The sequence below is a fragment of the Papaver somniferum genome, chromosome 1, assembly GCF_003573695.1.
Source record: "Papaver somniferum cultivar HN1 chromosome 1, ASM357369v1, whole genome shotgun sequence".
Lineage (NCBI taxonomy): Eukaryota > Viridiplantae > Streptophyta > Magnoliopsida > Ranunculales > Papaveraceae > Papaver > Papaver somniferum.
Window position 1 is genome coordinate 110,091,836 of NC_039358.1, and position 21,655 is coordinate 110,113,490.

Below are 21,655 nucleotides of genomic sequence, written 5' to 3' on the forward strand. Positions count from 1 at the left end.
CAATCATATGCAAAATACCAAGTCAATGGCTTTACTTTGTCCCCACAAGATTGTGATGTGAAGCGGGTATCTCAAAACAGTGGTGTATCAATGAAAGCTATTACAAGACAAAGATCTAAGTCGATGGACATAAATTACTTCGTATCTGAAATAACCTATTATGGAGTCATTAAAGAGATTATCAATTTGAATTACTTGGATTTTAAAGAAACTGTTTTCTACTGTGATTGGGTCAGAGTTGAAGATAAAACTAATGGGTGACAAGTTGATGCAACCTCAAGTGTGATAAAGGTTAACTTTTACAAGATGAAAAGTATAAATAAAGTGGTTGATGAGCCGTTTATACTCGCATCTGAAGCATCCCAAGTGTTCTACTCAACGGATCTTTCACCTGAGGGATGGTCTGTGGTGTTACATTCATCTCAGAAGTTAACATCCGCAGTAGATAAACTTGAATCTCCGACAGTTTATCAGTCAACTCTTAATGATAATGAGAGTTTGGAAGATCTTATTTGTGTTCATTCTATATTTTAAATTGGAAAGACTGCGCTGCACTGCAATATTCCAATATTTCTTATCTATCTTCAAATTAAACCCTCTTTTTTTGAATTGTTTGGTTTGATCACTTGTGTTATGTTAATACGTTCTATTTATGTGGATAGTTTTATTCTATTGATGCTATGTTTTAGCTTTTGTTTTCAACTGCACGATCTTAATCTTTCATATTTGGTATTTTACAGGTTATTATGGCAGCACCAGTGGAGGTCGACGAAATTGGACTACCCATTTCTGTCAACGCAACAAAACTCGGCCACATAAAGGGTGCCTTAGTTCGTACCCATGTGCCTATTTCGTACGAAACCTGGAGGAAAGTTCCTGACAAGTACAAGGACGATGTTTGGAATGAACTTAAGGTACAAAATCTACCTCATGACATGATTTCTGCTCATTCTTTAGTTAACTTCAGTTGAGGGAGATATACATTTAGGATGTCACTGATTAGCTCTGTATTTTCAGATGTCATTTGATTTACCTGAGACCTCCAAGACTATTATGGTGAACTGGATCCCTGATCCATGGAGGAGATTCAAGTGTGAATTACGACAAGACCATTATGATATTTGGAATACTCATCAAGAAAGGATTGATAATAATCCTCCAAGCGTAAAGTCAGAGGATTGGATAAAATTCTGTGAACATGAGAACAATGCTGCTGTCCAAAGTAAAAAAGCTGCTAATAATAAGAAAAGAGAACAATATGATTACTCTCATACCTCCGGTCGCAAGCCACATTGTTTGATGAAAGCTGAACTGTGAGGTCTTTCATTTCAATGATGCAACTTACCTCAAACTTTTTTCGACAATGGTTGATTCATACTCATTGTATTTTTAAATGTAGGAGGCGGCGAACCCTGAAGCAAAAATCACTACCTATAATGTGTGGATTAAAGCTCATTCACAGGAGCGTGGGTTGATTTTACCTAGTGCGCAACCATACTATGTAAGTCAAATGTTTGAGAAGTTATATGTAGTCTTCTTTAATTGTATATATGCTATCTAGTGATTAGTATTATAAGCAAGTGATTCATATGCTCAACACTGTAGGAACAACTTAAGAAAGTGCTAGAGGACATCAAGGGAAAACTGGAAGTAGGTACTCCAATAAAATAAACTTGTGCAGTGACTCAATTGTTTGGGAAGGATTTAAGAGGACGGGTTTGTGTTGTAGGTCATGTTTCTCATACACAAGTTGATTTATCTGCTTCCGCTCGTGCTAAAGTAACTGAACTGAAGTCTAAAGATGGAGTTCTTACTAAAGGTGGATGATTTAGGTGGCAAGGTGGGAGTTCTGATTGAAGGCCTGGGAAAAATATACCTTATAGTGAAGGATATTCAAGCTGCAATGCCATCATCAGTTGTTGCATCAAACATGTGTAGCATTTCACGTGGTCAGGAATGTTTACCAGGTCATGTTGCTTCACCTCATTCAGGTTCAGTTGCTCACATAAGTTCACCTAGCCATGCCATATCACCAGCTACTGGCCCAAATTCACCTAGCCAGGACATATCACCATCTCGATCAGCAGTAGGGGATATGTAGCAGTGTTCATTGATGAACATAGAGGATGAAATAGTTGCAACTGGTAAAGTTTGTACTGGTGCGTCTGGCACTTATACCTCACGGCTCACCTATACCTGCTACTCATTTGAAGGCGTTGATCGACGACATTCTCATGCCAGATGAACCAACTGTAAGAGATAACATGTTCACAGAGACCTTTAAAGATGTTGGAATTGGAGGATACGTGGTTCATCCAAAGAGGTCCATCAGTTATAATTAAGATGACTTCACTAATTTTTTGGAGATATGCTATGGAGTTCTTCATGGATATCTCAGCCATATTTTGCATCACTTATATAAATGTCTAGCTAACACATGGCTTTAGTCCTTTTTTTTTTTGCTTCTGTTCACACTTTTTTGTATGTATGTTGAACACTCTAATATACATACTCTTATGTTTTTTGTATGTATGCTGAACACTCCAATATGCATACCCTTATGCATTTGTGCATACAGAAGAGTCTTATCCTATTGTGCTTAAGGAAGACTATTATGTAGTTGCACATAAGAGGTTTTAACTTTACCTAGAAACAACTGATCTTTTTGATATATGTATATGTGAACAGAACGGTTTATGAATCTATATTTAATTTTTATTGCCTTATTTCTATTAATCGTATATATGTATGTGTGGGTGGTCTTTCTGTTGTATGTGATTGTGCAGGTGGCCTCATTTAAAGTCACTTGAAGAAATAGTATTCACCCGGGGAAATATCAACCCCTGGTAAGTACTCCACTTTCTTTCACTTATATTATTAGGTTTATGTTTGTGGAATCTGACCTTGAGTTTATATTTACTTGCGAGGTTTTATACTTAATGTTCACTTTTGCTGAGTGAGAAGTGCACTGCAGTAGGATCACCATCAACTTGTGCTGGTATAATTTTTCTTTACGTTTCTGAATTCCTTTTAGGAGTCATTTGACACAATAATATCTACTGAAGAACTTGTGTCTTTCTTTTGGATGTTTAAACAGTAGCCCAAGGTCCGATAATGAACAAGGAAAAATTCCCAGCTCACTGGTAAGTCTTATGATTTTCTTTTCTTTTCTTTTGTTTCATCTTATTCCACTTGATACAATAGTTAGGGTTCCATTCCTTACCATATCTGAGTTTCCCATATGACTTGAATAGTTTTTCTTCGTAATGCTGTCATGGATTGTATGTCATGAAGGGGGTTCATTCTGCAGAATGTAGAATAAAGTTGGATCTTCTGGTTAAAGTTGAGGATGTAGAATATGAGAAGAGCACTATTATAGTTTATCTGATGGTAAGTTTTCTCTAGTCACTGTTGTATTGTTCAGTTTGTTATGTCTTAGACAAAAACATTCAAGTATATCTTAATTTATTTATTGAATCATCTCTGCATTTAACTTAGTTTGAAATCAAACTTTCTCATTTCCCATAAGAAATAAACATAGTACTTATATCTGTTTTTTGTTGTCTAGACAAAGTACTTCAACTGGACTATAACCAACTACTCCATGCTCACTGATATGCTCCTCTACCGAGATTTCATTCTTTGGTTGTTACTTGCCATTATTTGAGAAAAAAAAGAACTTAGGAAATGACTTTATATTAGCTAGTTACATCCTTTCACAACTTAGGAAATGACTATATATTTTGCTAGTTACATCCTTTCACATTCTTTATGAACTACTTATATTTTATAAACTGCTTATATATAAGAATTCAAAGATTTGTTTGTTTAAATACCCAAATGGTGAGAGTGGTTTGCTGAAAAACTTGCAGGGAAACTTCTGGTATATACTGTTGCAGGAATCCTAATTTTAACCAGGTCAAAATTGACCTGGAACTATTTTTTTCAGGTTACAAAAATTTCGCAACTACTTGCAACTGTTGCGAATTTTATACCGGAACTATTATAGCCGGATCAGACAATATTGTCCTTTCTTTTAAAAACTGGGTAAAAATTTCGTAACTGTTTGAAACTGTTGCTACGTTTCGTACATTTTAAAGTTTCGCAAGTGTTTGGAACTGTTGCGACCATCTTGTTTCGCAACTGTTTTGAACTGTTACGAATTTTTGACGTTGCAACAGTTTCAAAATGTTGCAAAAAAAATTGCAATGGTAATGTAGCCGTTGCAAAAAACTGCAACATCGACTATCGCAACAGAGGAGAACTGTTGCAACACCAATTTGCAAAAGCCACTTACCGTTGCTAATCCCTAAATTTGGTGTAGTGAGAAATTCATTTTCAGCGTGTTTGGAGGATGCAGGCGTGGGTAAGAGATAAAAAAAGGAGAGGAAATAAGGAAATGGAATTAATGCGAGTTATTACGCGTGATTTTTTGGGCCTGTTGGGTATAAAAAAACGAGTGGGGGAAGCATAGAGGGAGGATGGATAGTTTGGGAGCAATACAAAGCGAAAAATAGAGAATTGCAGAAAGTTTGTGGTAGGCTTAGAAACCTACTATAAAAATACCGCAAACGCATGGCATCTATAATGCAGACAATGGCAAATACGGGACGATCCTACAGAGAGTTGGATTGGTGAAGCTAAATTTCTAAGGCCTACTTTACTAATTTAAATATGGTGTTTGTCCATACGACGAGATGTTTGATGATTATACTAAATAAACAAGATTGAAAGCAAATACAAAGAAAATTATGGTGTCGAATCCACTTCCTAAATGCTTAGAACTCCCTAATTTGATATACTAGTTCCCTTTTCAATCAAAGAGCTATAGAGGTTCTAGCCTCCAACTACCTTGAAGATGTGGTAAATCATTTGCACAAATGGATAATTTAACCTCAGCAAAATATGCCAATCCCTAGCATTATCTATCTGTTTAAGGCATAGATAATCACAAATTGAACTAATCAGTTTACATAAAGCTTGAATACATAGCAAAGGATTGCTCAAACTACCATGGATGCATGACATACAATGTGAAAGTAATTTGCTATGAATTCAGAGATTAAATCATGTTTTTCAATATATATTCATGGAGAACAAGTAAATCAAACCAAATTATTCTAATTAATTAGGGGTTTCATCTCAACCCTAGCAGAGATTTTTAAAACATGACAAAAGTAAAATTAAAATCTAAACTACTACTACAGCTTGCACCGGCTACTCCGGGTTTAAGTTTTACAATAGAAACTCCCCCCAATTTATAGAAATTATCACCATTCCAACTAATCAATCACTACTACTGAATCACAAAAAAAAATCAATATTAAAATTGTTATCACCCACTCACTGATTTCATGCTGATATTTCATCGCCGACACCTATTGTTGACAGGGCATGGGCTTCCATGAATATAGTTGTAGACAACAAGAAATCCCCAACTTCATAAACCATCTTCAACCTATTGATAGGTTACTGTGAGTAGACAATCGGTAAGTGTGGTGATGGATTTGAGTTTTCAACAATACCAATCAGGGAGTTGGTATTTTTATACTGTGAATGGGGAAGAGGAATGGTTGGCGGTGATGGTGGAGGTATGGGTTTGGCAGAAGCAACGGATAGGTTTACAAAGAGGAAGAAATAGGAAAGTGAGATGGTCGGTTGTGCAAGAGAAAAGAAAAGAAAGTTGTTTTGGAAATGAGGATGGGTAAGGGTATGTTTGGATGCTTACTAGGTTAAGGCCACCTCTTTGGTATTAGAGATTGAGCTTGCATTTTCTTATCCGTGACTGTAAAAGAATCTTTTGATTTGGCCCATCAATAATATAATACAACCTGCACCTCATTTTCTTTCCACTTCTTATCCAGCTTTCACAACTCTAATCTTTATCACTAGCTCACTTTATGGACCTCCCAATGTTCATCAATCCTACAAAACGAACACAAAATATCAATATTTACAACAAAAAAAGATTATTGATGCCTCGAGATGAAAAATGCATTATTTTACTTAGAATGGGTCATTAAATCACTTGAGATGTGATAAACAACAACAAATCTAGAAATATGCGTTATTAGGCACCGATCACACTCCCAAACCTGAATTTTGCTCGTCCACGAGTAAAACAAAAACTAAAAGAATCCTACATATACCACTGTCGCTGGTCTCTCCATTGCATTTAACAAATGCAATAGGACTTTTAAACCACTAAGTGTCCCTAGTGGACGAGTTGAAGTCTCGTGAGGATTTGCTTAAAATATACCCACAAAGTTCTAGGTAAAAATAAATCTCACCTTGTATGATGTGCAATACCTGCATTTCAGTTTAAGCTCACGGCAAAATGGATCTGTCAATCTAGTTTTCAAAGGCACAATACTAGCACTGAAACAACTATGGACAGGTAATAAAGAGTGTAAAGTGTATCCACACATGTATAGAGACTGATCAGAAGTTATGACCAATTACCAAGAGATAGTTTTTAGCTAAGAACCGAATTCAACTCCTAGATAGTTGTCTGTCTTTACGAGAATTGTGAATGTTCACCTAAGAGTTGGTGATGTTTCAGTTTACCCGCGTTGTACATCAATGGCATACACCCTCCCTTGCTTATTACAATACTATTTACATCATATAACATAACATGACTCTTATTTACATCGACTACTCTCTTATTTTTGAGGCAAGAGAGAAACATTAACTATAACAAAATGGACTCTCTTATAATTTATTTATCTTTTTTTTTACATCTTATTTTTTTTCTTTTCTGATTTTTTTCTGAATTTTTACATTTTTTTTCTTCTTTTTCTGTTTTTTTTGCAACTGATGAAATACTTCAAGAGAACAAGAACAATACAATAAGATAAGATAACACTATTGACTTGTGAACAAAAAGAAAAATTACATGACACTTAGCAAGAGGTATCCCTTTTCATGTACCCGGTCAAATCCAATGATTGCTTTTCTTAATGTATCCTCCAATTTCTATCACAATCAACCAAAGAACAAGCTAGTCAAGTCTCATTCAGTATTCTAAAGTGATTGGCAGTCTACTTAACCGATGAAACACCTACATCCCGATGCTATACATGTATTGGTAGATCCTGCATGTGAAAATTTTCAATATCACATGTCAATTGTGATAGAATCATGTGGTGCCTCATCATCTAGATTAAGAATCCTAAAATTCTTACACATGAAAATACTACAAATCAAGTCAGATGAGCTCAACAATTTATTCATTTTTTTTTAACATGGCAGAGTTCAGTTTCAACTATAGCACAATGACAGTCACATGGTATCTACTCTTCACCCCCAAACCTAAAATAAACATTGTCCTCGATGTTTAAAAAGATAAATAGGATTGAACAACAACATACCATTAGAATAACATTGAGTAGAGAAAAGGAACGAGATTACCAGATTTGACGAAAGAAAGAATCGAACTCCATTATTCACGGTTAGAATCCAACATTTTTCAGCTGAGATCACATTGGATTAGCACAATATATATGATATAAATATAAGATTCAACTGAAACATTACCTACTGGATTATATACAAGAAAACTTCACCATATACATACAACCTAAAGAGTTAAGGATCAACCCAAAAGATGATGTGCAGAAACATCAGCAGTCTTACACATATATAACACGAGAGTGCAAGTAAGACTGTGGATGTAAAAGAGATACCCCCAAACCTGACATTTTCAGTAGATATGATTTTGGACACAAAATCTAGCAATGTTAGGGGTACATCCAATGTGATTTTGGACAAGGTCTAATTCACAATGGACTTGTTCAGGGATGGATGGAGAGACATGAGTAAACTCCAACTGTTGATCCTCAAAAACATTATATTTAGCATCAAAATAGTCTAAGAGGACTTGGGAGGCACACGGTTCCAATTCTAGGTTGGGAACTCTCAGAAAAGTTGGTTTTACAATATCTTTACATGAAAACTCTAGGTTGGGTGGAAGAGTCTCAGTTTGTGACATGGGCTGGGAGCTAGATACGTCTAAGTTATATTCATTATTAAGCTCAAAAGTGTCACTACGCAGCCTAGTATTTTCCCAATCAGAAACAAGTTGTGCTTTCTCATGCTCACAGTCATTGAACAAATCATCAAACCCCAATTCAGTATCATCATCATCCAAAACTTTAGTTTCATGCATATGCAAATCAGAAGAAATGTCATGTTGTGACCTAGGCAGGGAATTAGACGTATCAAAATTATTTTCATGCATGTAATCATTGATGTCAGCATAAAATTCAACCTTCCCTAGTTCAGACACAAGTTGTGTGTCATGGTCTCCTTCACAGAATAACTACACAGGCTCAAGATCAGTAACCACATCACCCAAAAATTTAGTGTTACGAATAAGAGAATCAGAAGAAGCAGTAACATAATCTAATGTCTCAGAAACAGAGGACTCCATAAGAAGATTTTTAGAGTAAACATGCTCTTCTAACATTAAATCATCATAACAAGAATTCAATGCCCTATTCAAAATCATAGTGTCTCTAGTCGACTCGATCACCTCTAGATTATGTTCGTATTCAATATCAGTTGCCTGAGTAGGACCAAAAACACTATTTTCAAAACTTAATTCATTTTCAGTATCATTGAAACCGGGACTTTTCCATGTTGAATTGCAAGTCTACGAGTAGGGATGGTCCTGATAGGGAGCATCAATATGATGTGTTCCACAATGCTCCAGGGCATGCAATTTAGGGAAATTTTCAATCAGATGGTCTGAGCTATCACACGACATACAAACATGGATTTTAGCTTGGGTACATGACTTAGGGACAATAAAATTTGCATTTATACATTTTTATAGAGATTCAACTCTCATAGTCATGCAATTCATGTTTGTATCAGAGTCAAAATCAGACTCTAACTCATAGGTGTTACCCATATCATGTGACAGTATCCTGGTTTCCCTAATGGATTCCCATTGATGGGTTTGATCTGCAAGTTCAGCTAACAATGACCATGCATCATCCACAGTTTTATAAATAGGTTCATCATTACACATAGATTCAACCACGAATCGAGAATTAAAGTCTAGTCCCTCATAAAGAATGACGACCAGTCTCCACTTCTCAAAGCCATGGTGCGGACACTCAAACAACAAATCATTAAACCGTACAAAATCATGAAAAAGTGTCTCTCCATCTAACTGGAGAAAACAATTTATGCTTCGACGAATGCTAATGGTTCTATGATATGGAAAGAATTTTTTGAAACATTCTGTTGTGAGTTGGTCCCAAGTGGTGATTATGTGTGGTCTCAAACCGTAAAACCATGTTTTATCACTTTTCTTTATAGAAAATGTAAACAAACGCAATTTCAAAGAGTATTTGGAAATATGGTCAGATTGCATAGTCCGACAAATTTGTTCAAACGCTCTTACATGATGAAACGGGTTTTCAGAATCACCCCTCGCAATATTGGAAGTATTTGTATCATACTTGCATTTATTTTAAAAAGATTATCTATATGAGATAAGACAATACATGATGACAAACTTGTTCTTGTGGGATACATGTACTCCTGGAGAGTACAAGGTCGATTGATAACATCACCCATTGTCTCAGCTTGGACAGGGGTGTCAACAACTTGGAATGGGATTTCAACTAGGCAGACTCAAACATGTGTAATGGCATTAATAATAGATCATGAGAATATGCAACTGAGACCTGGCAATATACCAATCCGGTGATACAAACCACTTAAACACACACACAGCATGTTTAGATACACTTACCTCCAGGCTCCAGCAATAAACCAGGAGTAGAGAGACAGATAAATCAGTTGTTAACTCTTTTCCTTTTACTCCTTGGTGTGTCCACCAATCGCTGAAGATCCTAACAAGCCCAAAGAGAATTCTATATGCACACTGCACAATCAAATTTGACCGAACCTGTAGACTATATATGCATATTTACAAAATGATTATATAAACAATTCCTAAAACTGAAAAGCAAAGGGGTAATGCAACACCAATACCAATGACAGCTAACACTAACACTAACACTAACTAATACTAAAGCTAAAAGCTATTGACAGTAACAACAAAAATGAAACGTTAAAATATTAAAACACTCGGAACCTACAGATTGCTAATTTGATTCATATGAAATGAAAGCAAACAGAACAGAAGTGACGTGAATCAAAATACACAAGCTACGGGACAAATTACAAGTATTAGGACCTAATAATTTAAACTAAAAAGAAAAAATTTATGTACACGCTAACTTACACTAGTTATGCTATACTACGAAATATATATTGCAAAATATGGATAAGTTATGGTACAAAAGTTAAATACTACCAGCACAATAATGATGCACTACGGCTATCCAAGACTAATGTTCAACTACAGAATCTATAAGTGGAAAAGGAGAAAAATGGTGAGATGCAAATTGATTGAAATGGTATTTTACAAAGTGATGATAACCTTGAGCTATCAAATTACTAAGAGAGTTATGAAGGACTAATTATTTCTTATGCATTCACTACGACCATTTTATACAAGTGTTTACAGACAAGCTAAGCTCTAAGTGCTTGGAGGATTTTTTTTTTTTTTTTATAATAATATTATTGGTTGGATATTATTACATGAAACTAGTTGGAAGCCTGACAAGCTAAGCTCCAATGACATACTATTACATTAATTGAACAGGTTGCTTTGCTAATCTACCAGCGAGCTTCATGGGTAACCTAGCCAAGGGAGCCGAAACGGCAGGAGGGGGACTGAGATTGTGTCACAAGGGGACAAACTAACACTACTTTCCATGTTAATTCCTACAATATTACGCCATTGGGGACTCGAACCTGTGACTTCCTGAAACGCATTAACAGAATGTGATCTAATTCATCAAAAAATAAAAAATGTAACTATACAATTTTGATTAAACTATGGACCCCAACTAACTAATACAGGTACTTAACAACAAACACAATTTTACTGAAGAGAGTGTGACAAGATGCAACTAATGTAAGACTAGTAAGCACACATAATCTAAACAAGGTAGCTAGCTGCGTACTGGACTTCTACAGTGACACAACATAAATTAAGAAACTACGGAACAACTGAAGTAAATATCCAAAAAGCCACGGGACAATGAAAAATTCACACCAAAACATAACTTATACACCTAGTGAATACAAACTACACACTGATTTAACCAAATGGTAGTGCTAGAAAGAAACAAAAACTAAAGGAAAGGTAAGAACACAGGAAAGATCATTAAATCATTACCAACAACTTTTTTTTTTATATATGAAAACAAAAACTATATACAATCCTAACTACAATTAGTAAAATAAAAACCTATTAATCTAATTACACCGCTTGCCAACTCTCCGACAGCGGCGCCAAAAACTTGGTAGGCTTAGAAACCTACTGAAAAAGAGGGGGTCTAACAACCTCACCCAATATTTTGTTTCGGAAATCTGTATGGACTAACTCCAATAAACTTTCAAGAGAATCAACTAGACAGGCAGACTCGATCTTTAGAAAAGTATATCAAAGAGTTATATCTCTGTTTCTTAATGTAATCAGCAAATCGAACAGATAGAAATCCGTGAGCCTGATTAATATAAGAAACAACTTGGACGGTATCAAAAGCCAATATCCAAGTATTAATCAATTCAATCAACAACCCAAAGGTCGGATTTAAGAACTGATTGAACTTAAGCACAACCTGTGATATTTCAATTATATAGAAAATATAATGCGGAAAAGGAATAATGCAGACACCGGAATTTTGTTAATGAGGAAACCGCAAATGCAGAAAAACCCCGGGACCTAGTCCAGCTTTGAACACCACATTGTATTGAGACGCTACAGACACTGCCTAGAATAAGTTAACTTCGGACTGGAATGTAGTTGAGCCCTAACCAATCTCACACTGATCAAGGTACAGTTCCGCTCCTTACGTCTCTGAATCCTAGCAGGATTCTACGCACTGGATTCCTTAGCTGATCTCACCCACAACCAAGAGTTGTTACGACCCAAAGTCGAAGACTTTATAAACAAATATGTCTCACACAGAAAATTCTATTGAAATAGATAAATCTGTCTCCCACAGAAATACCTCTGAGTTTTGTTCTGTCTTTTGATAAATCAAGGTGCATATAAACTAATTGATAAATCAGACTTATGTTCCCGAAGAACAGCCAACTATTATCAATCACCTCATAATAATCTTAATCATATGGAAGCGAAACAAGATATTGTGGAATCACAAACCATGAGACGAAGATGTTTGTGACTTCTTTTTATCTTACCTATCGGAGATAAATCTCAAGCAAACACGCAACTACGGAGAAAATAGATGGGTCTGGCTTCAAAATCCCAGTGAAATCTTCAAGTCGTTAACCTATTAGGGTTTTAGGAAAAAACTAGGTTAAAGGAGAATTGACTCTAGTTGCAACTAGTATCACACATGAGGTGTGGGGATTAGGTTTCCCAGATGCTAGAGTTCTCCCTTATATAGTCTTCAAATCAGGGTCTGCAATCAATGTTACCTTGGTAACAAAGCATTCAATATTCACCGTTAGATGAACACCCGATTAGATTCAAGCTAATATATTTCAACCGTTAGATCGAACTTAGATTGTTACACACAAATGAAATGTACCTTCATTTAGATATAGGTAACCGTACCTAAACGTGTACACTTAGTTGTTTCAAAAATAGTTAACCGAAGTTAGCCATATGGACACTTTCGTATCAACCTTATTCATCTTAACCAGAACTAGTTCAAATGACTCAAATGAAACTAGTTATAGAGTTGTTCAATTTTTTACATTCTCATAAAAGTATAAAAGACACAATTGAAGCAAAATCGGTTTGATTCACTCGAATTCATGAACATTATATCCACGCTTTGAAAAAGATTGCATTACTCATTATATAAATGTATTAGTTCATGGAACAAACGGGTACTCATACCTAAGTAGCCGGACTTGGATTGTGTCCGACAGTATGCAAATGGGTATGCATACTGTCGTACACTTCCAAACTTCAGTTGAAAACAGTACGCGTACAGGTAAGCATACTATAGTACCCGGACTTCAACTGACTTTGCCAGTACGCGTACAGGTACACATACTATAGCTCCCGGACTTCACCTGACCAACTAGTACGCGTACGGGTATGCATACTAAGTTCCAGTCTTGGATCAACACATATGCAAGTAAGCATACTGTACTTATAACCCAATCATGCTTAAGTGTTCTAAACTCCCATTTCAATCATTGAAACATTCTTAGAAGACGACAATAGTTGTGTCACACAAATTATTAGCTTCAAAGCAATTTCCAAGTGATGGAATGATCAATATGAAACATTCCGAGTCTACATCAAATGATTGTCTCACACAAATCATATAAGATGTTACCAGGCGATTTTCACATGATCATCTTTTGACTTTTGTCAAGTATATAAGATGAACTTGGTTAAAGCGAAAGCTTACCAATACATATTTCGAGAAATATGTAAGCGAGTTAAACTCAGCTCGAAATATCAAATGTGTACAATGACTTTTGTCTCAAATAGGAGATATAGTAGAAATAGACTTCTGAGTGATAGATGAGTTTCAGTCTCCACATACCTTTTGTTGATGAAGTTCCACAAGCTCTCCTTAGTAGTTCTTCGTATTCAATTGATGAACGCTGTGAAGTCTAAATCTCAACTACACATTCTATCCTAGTCCGAGACATAGCTATAAGTAGACTAGAAATCAAGACTTATAGTTTTGATCACTAAACTTGACAAACAAGCTTGATATATAAACGCTTGCGAGTTTAACCGAGTAGTGCTCTAACAATCTCCCCCTTTGTCAATTTTAGTGACAAAACTATCAATAAATATGGATTACAAAATAAATAAATTTTGTAGCTTCTCATCCAAATGCTTGATCTCCTTGGTTCTTCAACATTACTCGAAATTTTTGTCACTTCCAAGTACTCCAGTAATTCTGGACGTGTTCAACTCAACATCATAGTTGTTGAAGATCCGTAGCTATAACAATGAGAAAAAACAGTTGCTCTCAATCATTGTTATACAATGTCATAGTATTATTACACAACATCAAAGTTAAATTGTATCACAACTTTAATAACAATACTATGGTGATATGTATCACTCCCCCTTAGTCAATACTTCATCTCATAACGAAAACACTCCCCCTTACATAATGATCCATAAACCATATGTATATGTAGTGTGAACTACAAAATAATTCTCCCCCTTTTTGTCAATATAAATTGGCAAAGGTACGAAAACTAGCGGGATCATAATGAAATTTCCATAGAGATACTTCATGACCAAAAGAGAACATATCAACTTTGTTTCGATGATTTCACATAGTCGAAACTTAGTGTCTTCATCAAAGAGTTTATAAAGATATAAAAAAATTCCTACAATATTCCATAACCGCACTCCCCATGAAGATTTGGCAATTAAGCACAAGTTTAATTAAGAATCTCCCCCATAAAATGTCATTCCCGAAAGAACAACAAGAGCGACCTTACTTTTACAAGAAAAGAAGGAAAGAAGGATTTCTTCGGACATTAACAAATAATCATGAAACATGAATTTGTATTCAAAAATCTCAATTAAATTAACCATAAGAGAACCCATGATTAATTTGATCGTAAATGTTCAACATATGAAGACTTACGGAGCCAGTACTTTCACAAAGATGTGGATCAGGGAAAGACCAATACTGTGGAATATTCAAAAATTCATTCTATTTTTCATCAATATTTGCATAATGACATATAATAGACTTAATCTTTGAGCATAAAAAGTTCATTCTATCTTTCATCAATATATGCATAGAGACATATGATAGACTTAACTTTTGAGCATACATGGGACAATCATAGTTCACAGACGAAAAAACAGATATCCCATAACAAGTTTCAATATATGAAACTAATAAAGATTAATACTGCAAAGCATCTTCCAAATAACTTAGAATTTAAATAAATAAATCTAAAAATACTGCAAGATAAAACCGTTGGCAATAGCTATGTGTAATCACAATAATTTCTATTCCAAACCTTAGTTGTCCTTCTTAAACACAAGAATGAATTCTCATAAGAAGTTTCCTAGACATTAATACCTCTAAAAAAAATTTATCGTCCCCGAACTCCTTTTCGTCAACAGCCATTGGGACATACGGTTCATGAAGAAAGGAGTCAATACCAACGAACCTTCTAGACTGATGGAGAACCAGGGCCTTCTGAATTTCAAGAGTCCTTAAAACAATAGCCTTTATTTGCTGAATCTCCTTTTTTGTTTCCTTCAACTCTTCAAGAACACCAAAAAACTTCTGAAGATTTGAAGAGACAGCTCTTGGTTTCCTCACATTCCTTCTTTTTCTTTTCAAAGTTGGAGGTAAAGGAGATTTATATTTTTCTTTTATGATTGATGGCTTAACAATCATACTAGCATCTTTTTCATCAAAAGACACGATGCTTGGAGTCTCCATACAAGTATGAGATTGTGAGAGAAATCACAAACCAAGCTCAACAAGCAATCTTATGATAAAAGAGTTTTCAGAGAAGAAAAAAGGATGTAGGGTTACAAAACATTTATACAATAAAGCTTCGACAATTTATTAGTGATATTCTCATTCATCAATGCAAGTTGTTTCCTTTTTCCCTGATTCTATTTATATCTTTTTGGCAATAAAGCTTAAGTTCCCCGTAAAGGAATTGGCGCCGCTCTTTCCCCCTCTCTATTGTGTCATGCATCGTGTGATGATTCCTTTTTATGATTTTATGTCTTTTTTCTCACTTAAAGGATTATAATTTTCATCTTAAAATGTCGAGCCCCGCTCCTAAAGATGTGTCCCCATAACCAATTGAATCCATAGGTATCACAATTGCCATAATTGTCCTCTTCCCACCACTATTTAAATCATATACTGATTTGGTGCTATCACATCACTAATATTAAGTCAAAAATGTAATGACTTGATGTGGGTATCAAAAATCCTCACATTGTTATTACTGAATTATCCCTGCCTATCTAACTCCTAGGCAAGAGATGAAAACAGCATCCATGGGAATTTTTTCTTTAACAAGCTGAGAAAAATGTGCGCTAAGTGTTAGAGCATAGCTCGGTCAACCTCGCATGCGTTGCTATCTCAAGCATGTTTGTCAATATTAATGATCAAAACTATAAGTCTTGATTTCTATCCATGTCATATGAAATTGCAAATATCATACGAAAAGGGAAGTATGAAAGGGAAACAAACATGGTGCTTGGTTATCAAATCTCTTTCTCATGTGTGGGATGTCGAGTCCCCAGTAAATTCTAAAACTATCTTTCTCGTAAAATTGTTTGATAGAACTTACTTGCTTTTGAAGCCTCACTTGTATGAAACCGAAGCAGCCTCTCCAAGGAAATCGTCCGCACTAACTTTCAGAGAAGGAAAGCTATTCTTCTGAATTGAGCTTCTTCTGAACAATGCGCTTCAAAGCGTCGCATTCACTGGTAGGGTGGTGAAGGAACGGTGGAAATGACAATACCTCGGATCCATTAATTCTTGATCAGTGGGTGGACGCTATACAGGAGGTAGCTCCACTTCTCCGTTTCGTACCACGTCTCCAGCATCTCCAAGATCTTTTCCATTGGGAACGGGAAATGTAGATACCTTGAGTTTAGCTTTTCCTGCGTTAGTGGACGTTGTGACGTCTCTCTGTGGCTTTGATGTGGAGAAATCTTTGGAGACGGAGTTGGAAAACCAGTGTGTGTCATCATATCCGCGGCTCGCTTGACTGGATGACGGAATGCGGAAGGCGTCATAATATCATTGCTGGGTGAATGAGTTGAACGCTCCCATCCTATGCATTCACGTGTTCCTTGATTGATTTCTCCCTCCTCGAGTATTTCTTCAATTGGCTGAAAGGTCATTGTGGATTGGGTAGTCTTCTGAGCTTCAACAAGAGTCTTGAGGTACAAATCTTCCAGTAAGGCTCCGTAAGCTGCAGGCTCCCTTTCTTTATCCGGCAGATGTGGCATCCCGGACAAGTCTTTTCTTCTACGGAGTTGTCTCGAGTCTCCGTCGCCGGCTGGACCATGTTGTTCGTCTCTTTTGAGTCCCCAGTGGCTATGCGCTCTCTCTGCATCTCCGCTGGTAAAGACATGACTTCTAGATAAGGATTCAGCGTTTCTTGCACCGTCTGGGTAAATGTTTGCCGATCCTTCTTGTAATTGAGCTGCTATATCATTAAAAAGACGGAATGTTTTACTCTGCCTTCTAGCGATACCGGCTTGATTTTCCAGGACATCCTCCAGCATTCTAGCCACACTTTCCATGATACCTGAATCATCTATGGTTTCCGGAGAATCTAGCGTGCGAGGATACATCGTGAGATGAAGACCGAGATAAAAACCAAAAATGGATAGGTTAATGATTGAATCGGACCCAAGATCTATCCCAAGATTGAGAAGGTTGGAATGAATATTGAGAATCCAATTTTGCAACCGAGAGATTAATCTCCCACTGTGGTCGCCAATTGTTTATGGGTGAAAACTATTCCTGCCGAATTTGGTAATTTGGGGTGTGTGGATGGGGAATGAATCTAAACCCTAAACAAATGCACTGCACTGGAGTGCTTGTGATTCGAGAAATCAATATGTACAATTCTGGCCTAAACCAAGAAATGGTCGTTCCATACTTGCTTCGGTCATAAAGTGAAGGAGATAGGGTTGATCTTAGGGAGGGAAGCGAAGAATGTGTTGAGATTGTAAAGGTGTTGGCTATGTATGACTTGTATCATAAAGCTGAACTGGCTTGCAGAATGTAAGCAGTTCCGGTGTTTGGATACGGTTGTATCAACACTTGCTTCTGTTATCTTGTCCTGTCGAAATAGGGAGGAGAACCTATTTATACAAGTCATTGAGCCTTACTCACGTATCTCGTGGGAAGTGGAGAAAGTGGAGTGATGGAGTAGTGGAGTTGCGGGTGTTAGTGTTACACGATCAGTCTTGCCCACTTCTCCCATCATCACTAACCGTCCATGACTTCCTGACACGTTCTTGTGATGGCGGGTTGTGCGCTGCACGCTGTAAACCGCCAGACCGATACCCCAGTATGTATCCCCCAGTTTGTGACATAATTGATGTCTCTAGTGTGTGGATCGTGGGACCCACAGAAAGCAGCATGTGATGCTAGATTAAATAACTAAGTTATTTAGGAAGTCGATACTTGTGAAGTATCATGTGTATTCTATGCAAGTAATGCATCGAATATACTCAGCATGTATGAAGCATCGCTGTTTGAGCGTCTTAAAATAGCTTCATGTCCAGCCTACTTCATGTGATGGTTTGGAGGCTGCGCAAGCAAGTCCTGACTTGGCCGACCACATGGTGTGGTAGAGTGGCGGATGATAATCACCACGACACCTCATTGACCAGTTAACTCCTGACAAGGGTTGTACAACCAAGCAGGCGAAGTTGAACGGACGAGATGATCTTTGAGACACTCATATGCGACCGTTGGTGGAAGTAGGGTTTATGAATAGGTGCGCAAGCATCACTCTTCAGCTTGGTCGAAACCAAGCTTGGGATGCAATTTTGGCAGGGCCGATCGTGCATGTGTGTAGACGGCATGCCGGTGTAGGATCCCATACCTTATTGTCTCGTGAAAGTGTGATCTAAGCCACTTAATTTGTTCGGCGAAGTTGAGTGGTTGAGATCGATTTGCGACAGAAATCCGGTGCCGCAAAAGCCGCGCGTCATGCCAACTTCGGACGCACGTTTCGAGACGACCAAGCTTGGTCGGTCTTGGCCGATTAGTCTGGTATACAAACGGCAGGCTGGTGCACATGTCCATACCTTAATACCCCGTAGAAACGTGATCTGAACCACTCAATTTGTCCGACAAAGTTGAGTGGTCGATATTAGTTTGCAATTGGGAGGTGTGACCACGCCTAGTTTGGGCGTGCGAATCGAGACGACCAGGCATGATATGCCTTGGCCGATCGGGCGTGGAGATGTGTGGGCCCACAGTGATCGTGTTGATACTCACTGGACCTGCTTAATCGACTCCTAGACCTTTCGTTCGATCAAGTGAAAATGGACGCTCGTGATCGAAAACCCTAATTAGGGTTTTGCCAGTCGTGCGTCATGCCTTGTTTGGGCGCACGAATTGGGACGACCATCCATGTTTGGTCCTGACCGTTCGGTCATGTATGTAGGCGGGCCCATGGTGTTTGTGTTGACATGCTCTGGGCCCTTTGAATCTACATGTACACCCTCCATCTATGCCTGCGAAGATGGATGGTTGATACTGTTTTGCGACACATGTAATGTGCCGCAAACCCTAATTTAGGGTTTCATGTCCGCACTGCTTTGGATGGATGTATTAGCAAGCTATGCTACCCTTTTGGGGAGGCCGACCATGCGGGGACCGCATTGGGTCGGGGGTGAATACTCCAATACCTGCTTGGGGGTTATGGATCTGATCTAAGCCATCCAATCGTACTGGTGAAGTTGGATGGTTGATACGGACAGTCCGGATGCTCGATCGGGCTATAACACTCTGAGAGTTTTAGCCTGTACGGGTATTTCGTACATGCCTCTTTATTAATGCTTGGAGATTCGTGTTGCTCTGATGAGAGCAACACCCAGTCGTCATGCCGCATCAATAATGAATACGGAGTAGTACAGGAAATACAAGGCTGGTCATGCATTAATTGGTAATGCTATAAGTTTATAATGAAGAAGTATTCTCCACTTTATCTGTGGCTTTATCCTTTGCAAGATGTTAGCGTATAGTTTTGGCTTTTACAATTTTAGCCTTAAATGAAAATCCACCATCAACAACGGGACATGGCTCAGTAAATGTTCAGCCATCATGGTCGGACATTAAAACTGGTCTGTGAGCCAGAACTGAATGTACAGCCATTGCGGCCGTACATCGCAGTTGGATGGAATGGTAAGGTGCATCCATCATGGCCTAGGGAGTTGATGAATGATTTTTTCTCCCCCAATTTGAGTTGTAAAAATGTCAAATTAACATATACAGGGAGGGGTAGTTGGTTGATGGTGTATATGCAGACTATGCACCAAGTAAGCTTCATAGCTTAGCCGGAAGAGTATAAATGATGCCTAAGGCTAATTTATAGTTTCGTAGCCTCGCGAAGAGGGCATTTGATGCTTAGGCATCGTTATTCCATATTGCGGACCAAACATGCATCACTTGGATGCATTTTTACGGAACATCCTATATGGACTAGGCTCATTACATTTATTGCTTGGCCACGGCCTCGCAAACGAGTTGGTTTAAGTTTTTGTCCCTTCGAGGATGAACTACGGTCTGTGCTTGATCCCTTTAGAGCACGGAAGGGTACGTAGGCAGCCGCAATGAGTTGCAGCATTGCCGGTCCATCACTTTGTCGCTCATATCATCTAATTATGAGATGATTGCGACATTCTGGCCTCTCATATCATCTGGATCGGTAGCTCGACGCAAGAGATGATTGTGGTCAAACTTGATGAGGCAATAAGTTTCATTACATTCACTGGATGCTCATACTTCCTATCAAGGCGTTCGACATAGGCTAAAAACCCGAGTGTCTTAATTTAGCTCAAGAGGAGTCCATTTTGATGGGAAACGACCCAAATATCCAGACATGTCGATCTAAAGATCCACATGGTCACCAGAATTTAGCCGAATTCCATCGTTTAGGGCCTCAAAAGGTCGTTTTAGGAAAGTTTTGTTTTAGTAATAAACTCTTCGCGGAACAAGGGTAAGTTGGGACAGTGTGGAAGCTAAGTTCGCTGCATCATGCTCCACGAGCATGCTTGTAAGGGAAAATGGGAGTGCATTTTCCTAGCTTTGAGGCCCGGATCGTAGCTTCATCATGGAGCATCGGTGAAGTTACGGCCTGCGGGGCAAAGCGCCACAGGCGTAATTTCCCGGTCCGTCACAGTTGGTATCGGAGCAAGTTCCGAGATAAATCTAGGGACTGTGCGAAGTGGACTCGTCAACGAGTAATTTTCCTTCAAAAAGGAAATAAATTTGGAGAGTAGGCAAACTTTTGCGCGGAAAGAGTTTGTAACTGCTTTGCCAGTTACTATGCGAATCGAGTTGAGCTTGTTCAAGTACTGTGAGTTTTCCTGGCCTAAGTGGCACCCAAATTACGAGTGGATATCCGGAAGACCGTTTGGTACGGTGGGTAGACAATGGGACTGATCATCCCCACACGCTGGCAACTGACCATCGGTGTGCGTTGTCATGCCTGGCCAGCATCCCACTTATGAGTGGTAACCTGGATGACCGTCAGGGACGATGTGCAACTAGAAGCTGTTCCACATAGTACTGCAAAAACATGTGGCTTGTTGCGTTATACTCGTGCCAAACCTTTGGCACCAACCTTGTGAACCTTAGGGATTTCTGGGTGGTAGTATGGGATGCCATCTAGGATACCTGGTCGAGATATCCTCTTGGAACTGGACAATTGCGATTCTTGGTATTGTTGTGGGCACTTTTGGATTCCTGGGCAGGCGGTATGGGACGGTTTCTCAGAAGGTCTAAATTATTGTTCACGATAACTTGAAGAAACCCGTGATTTCTGAGCATCTGGTATGGGACTACTAGATGTCTTCTACAGTAGGTCA

At 38.0% G+C, this 21,655-nt stretch overlaps 1 protein-coding gene across 1 annotated transcript; it reads left to right on the forward strand.

Moving 5' to 3' along the window:
* Positions 1 to 306: 306 nt before the first annotated feature.
* Positions 307 to 1,317, forward strand: LOC113348997. The gene is made up of 3 exons (XM_026592918.1): positions 307 to 516; positions 741 to 914; positions 1,018 to 1,317. The coding sequence occupies exons 1-3, from the start codon at positions 307 to 309 to the stop codon at positions 1,315 to 1,317; spliced, it is 684 nt and encodes a 227-aa protein (XP_026448703.1).
* Positions 1,318 to 21,655: the final 20,338 nt, after the last annotated feature.

Bases quoted from the DNA above. Each gene is read 5' to 3' on its own strand.
- LOC113348997 (XM_026592918.1), top strand. From the start codon at position 307: ATGAAAAGTATAAATAAAGTGGTTGATGAGCCGTTTATACTCGCATCT. The intron at 517-740 runs GTTCATTCTATA...GGTATTTTACAG, and splicing joins GTTTGGAAGATCTTATTTGT to GTTATTATGGCAGCACCAGT. The intron at 915-1,017 runs GTACAAAATCTA...CTGTATTTTCAG, and splicing joins ATGTTTGGAATGAACTTAAG to ATGTCATTTGATTTACCTGA.